The sequence below is a fragment of the Triticum aestivum genome, chromosome 3A (genome assembly GCF_018294505.1).
Source record: "Triticum aestivum cultivar Chinese Spring chromosome 3A, IWGSC CS RefSeq v2.1, whole genome shotgun sequence".
NCBI classification, from domain to species: Eukaryota; Viridiplantae; Streptophyta; class Magnoliopsida; order Poales; family Poaceae; genus Triticum; species Triticum aestivum.
Window position 1 is genome coordinate 66,202,690 of NC_057800.1, and position 2,735 is coordinate 66,205,424.

Here is a 2,735-nt window from a genome sequence, read left to right on the forward strand (position 1 = left end):
CACTTTGTCCTTCATTGTTGGTTGGTATATATGCCTCTTTACAGCAAGTATAATAGGGTGATATAAACGGACTATAAGGGCATGTACAATGGTGCTATCTTAAGAGTGCCACGTAAGATAAACGATGAGGTGGAGGAGAGAGAACTCGTAAGAAAAGGCTTGCCTTCTCTTATTTAAGAGAAGACAAGAGATGATCCCTTATCACAATATGTCTCACCATGTTTTTAGGAATAAGGGCATGTACAATGGTGCTATCTTAGGAGTGCCACATAGGATAAATGATGAGGTGGAGGAGAGAGAATTCATAAAAGAAGGCTTGTCTTCTCTTATTTAAGAGAAGACAAGAGATGATCTCTTAGCACAATATGTCTCACCACATTTTTAAAAATTGCTAATTATTAAAGATAAGGCTAAGAGATGACCCATTGTAGACATTTTTCTTTGTCAATTCTAAATTACATGTAAAATTTAAGATAAAATTATCTTATCAACCATTGTACATGTCCTAACTAGTTATTGAAGATAAGGCTAAAAAATGACCCATTGTAGACATCTTTTTTTCTCATCTCTAAATTACATGCAAAACTTAAGATAAGATCATCTTATCAACCATTGTACATGCCCTAAGATTTTAAACATTGTATTTTCGCTGACTTAAAAGAGAGAGAAGATGAGAGAGAAAAGAAACGGGTTACTAATTAACAGCCGGCTACAACACGTGCTCCTAAACATGCCATCTTTTGTGACTATGAATCAAAAAGTTCTGAAGCTCACGGCACGTCAATGATGATTTATCGATCATGCACATGTAACTGACAAAAGGGATTGGGTTTAAAGAAGATTGTAGAAATAAGTTGCAGTAGTAGCCACATACTCCTACGTACAGACGGTACGTGCATGTAGGTATCGATGAACACAAACATACGAGAGAATGGTGATCGGACGACTGGTTGCTTGGCCGCCGCGCGCGCGCGCTATCAGCCATGCAGAAGCATCGAGGCGTCGAAGAACTGGGCGACAATGGCCGGGCGCATCCGCTCCACCGCGGCCTCCGCCATGGCCAGATCGTCCATCGCGCCGCGCAGGAGCTGCTCGGCCGCCGGTGCCCAGGCGTGGGCGACCGCTCGCGGCGATGGCGGCCTGAGCATGACGTGGAAGACGCCGAGCGCCGCATGGCCGTGCGACTTGGCGGAGTGTAGGCAGTGCAGCGCCGTCTCCGCGTGGCGGGCAGCGTCGGCGTGGTGGAGCTGCCACCTGTCGCGCCACAATGGCGCGTTGCCCTGGAGCCCGATGTGGTCAGCGCAGAGGGAGAAGACGTTGCCCATTACGGCGTGGAACCTGCTGAAGCGCTTGATCCGGCCGAGGGCGAGGTCGATGATGTCGCCGCCTGCTGAAGCGCCCTGGCCGGCGTTGGGCAGGGGATGCACGCCCGGGCGGAACATGCGGCAGTCCTCGGCGGCCAGGCGGTACTGCTGGCGGGCGCCAGTGATGGCGTCGACTATTGCATTCGTCCCGTTGATGTTGGTGAAGCTGCGAGACGACGCCTCCGCCGCTGTGCTCCTCCACTGCTCCATTGCCCGCGTCGGTAGGCTCTCTCTCTCTCTCTCTGTGTGTGTGTGTGTGTGTGTGTGTGTGTCGCTGTTAATAGGAGGGGACGTGAGGCCCACTGCAGGATGAACCACACGTGCAAGTGAAACTGTCGTTGCCACGCAGAATCATCTCGCTCCCACGTAAGAGTCTATCGCGGGGGCACGAGTAGCGAGCTAACCTAGCTTCTGACCCACTGAACCTCTGGTCCCATCTACACCGGGCCCACATGTCAGTGCACATGTTGTGTCATGGCACTGGCAGGTTGCTAAGTTGGGGGGCTGGCCATTTCAGCGAGAAGGGCCTCGAGGACGGAGAAGGGAAACAAGGGGGCGTCTATATGTCACTTTCCTTAATTATTTTCCTCGTACATGTGCTCCTCAAGTACATAGAAAAATCAACCCAACACCAGGACCCCGCTGTGCTGAGCTGATTTCAAAGGGCTCGTGTGACGCATCCATTGAAACAAAGCCTGGTGGCTGGCCCACCACTAGGCACAAGCCATGCACCCGCACGCTCGGCCTACACTCATTTTGCCCTGACTTTCATAATTGTACTACTTTGACTTAGTTAGAAATGAATTTGGAAACATGATAGATAATCACAAATATTAATTGACACTCGCTGCTGGCACAAATCTCCGTCTCCCTTTTCTACCTAACATAAAATGTATAACCGTATTTTCTGTTCCCGGCAAGAAAAGAACATACTTTATAATTCCAATAGAAATCATCTGGAATATGTGTAAGCACGTAATATATTTGCTGTTATCCGAGATGAATTTGTCTGCATTGTTCTTTCTAAGGAAAAGATTGACAGAAAAATGTCGTGATGCAAAACAACAAAAACAAAGAAAAACTGTTGCCATGACGAATGAACTACGGGAATAGTTTACCCCTTAAAGAAACAACAAGAAATTATTTTTAAAATATTGTACAGCTACGCCTAACATGTACAAATCATAAAGACCTATGTCAAAGTCTTCCCTTTTTATGGGAATTAGAATTTATTGCAAACTTGCACACAAAATATACAAAACTGGCACTCTTCTATACTGTGAAAATAATAATTGTGAAGTGTTGCAACTTCACTAATAGTTATTTTACAAATAAATTCAAGTTAAACTCTCAAACACCAAATTCTATAGT

General features: G+C 46.6%; 1 protein-coding gene across 1 annotated transcript; it reads right to left on the reverse strand.

Annotated features, from left to right (window-relative positions):
* Positions 1–977: 977 nt before the first annotated feature.
* LOC123057934 (uncharacterized) lies at positions 978–1,652 on the reverse strand. The gene has a single exon (XM_044480796.1). It carries the CDS (start codon positions 1,572–1,574, stop codon positions 978–980), a length of 597 nt encoding a protein of 198 aa, XP_044336731.1. The 5' UTR covers positions 1,575–1,652.
* Positions 1,653–2,735: the final 1,083 nt, after the last annotated feature.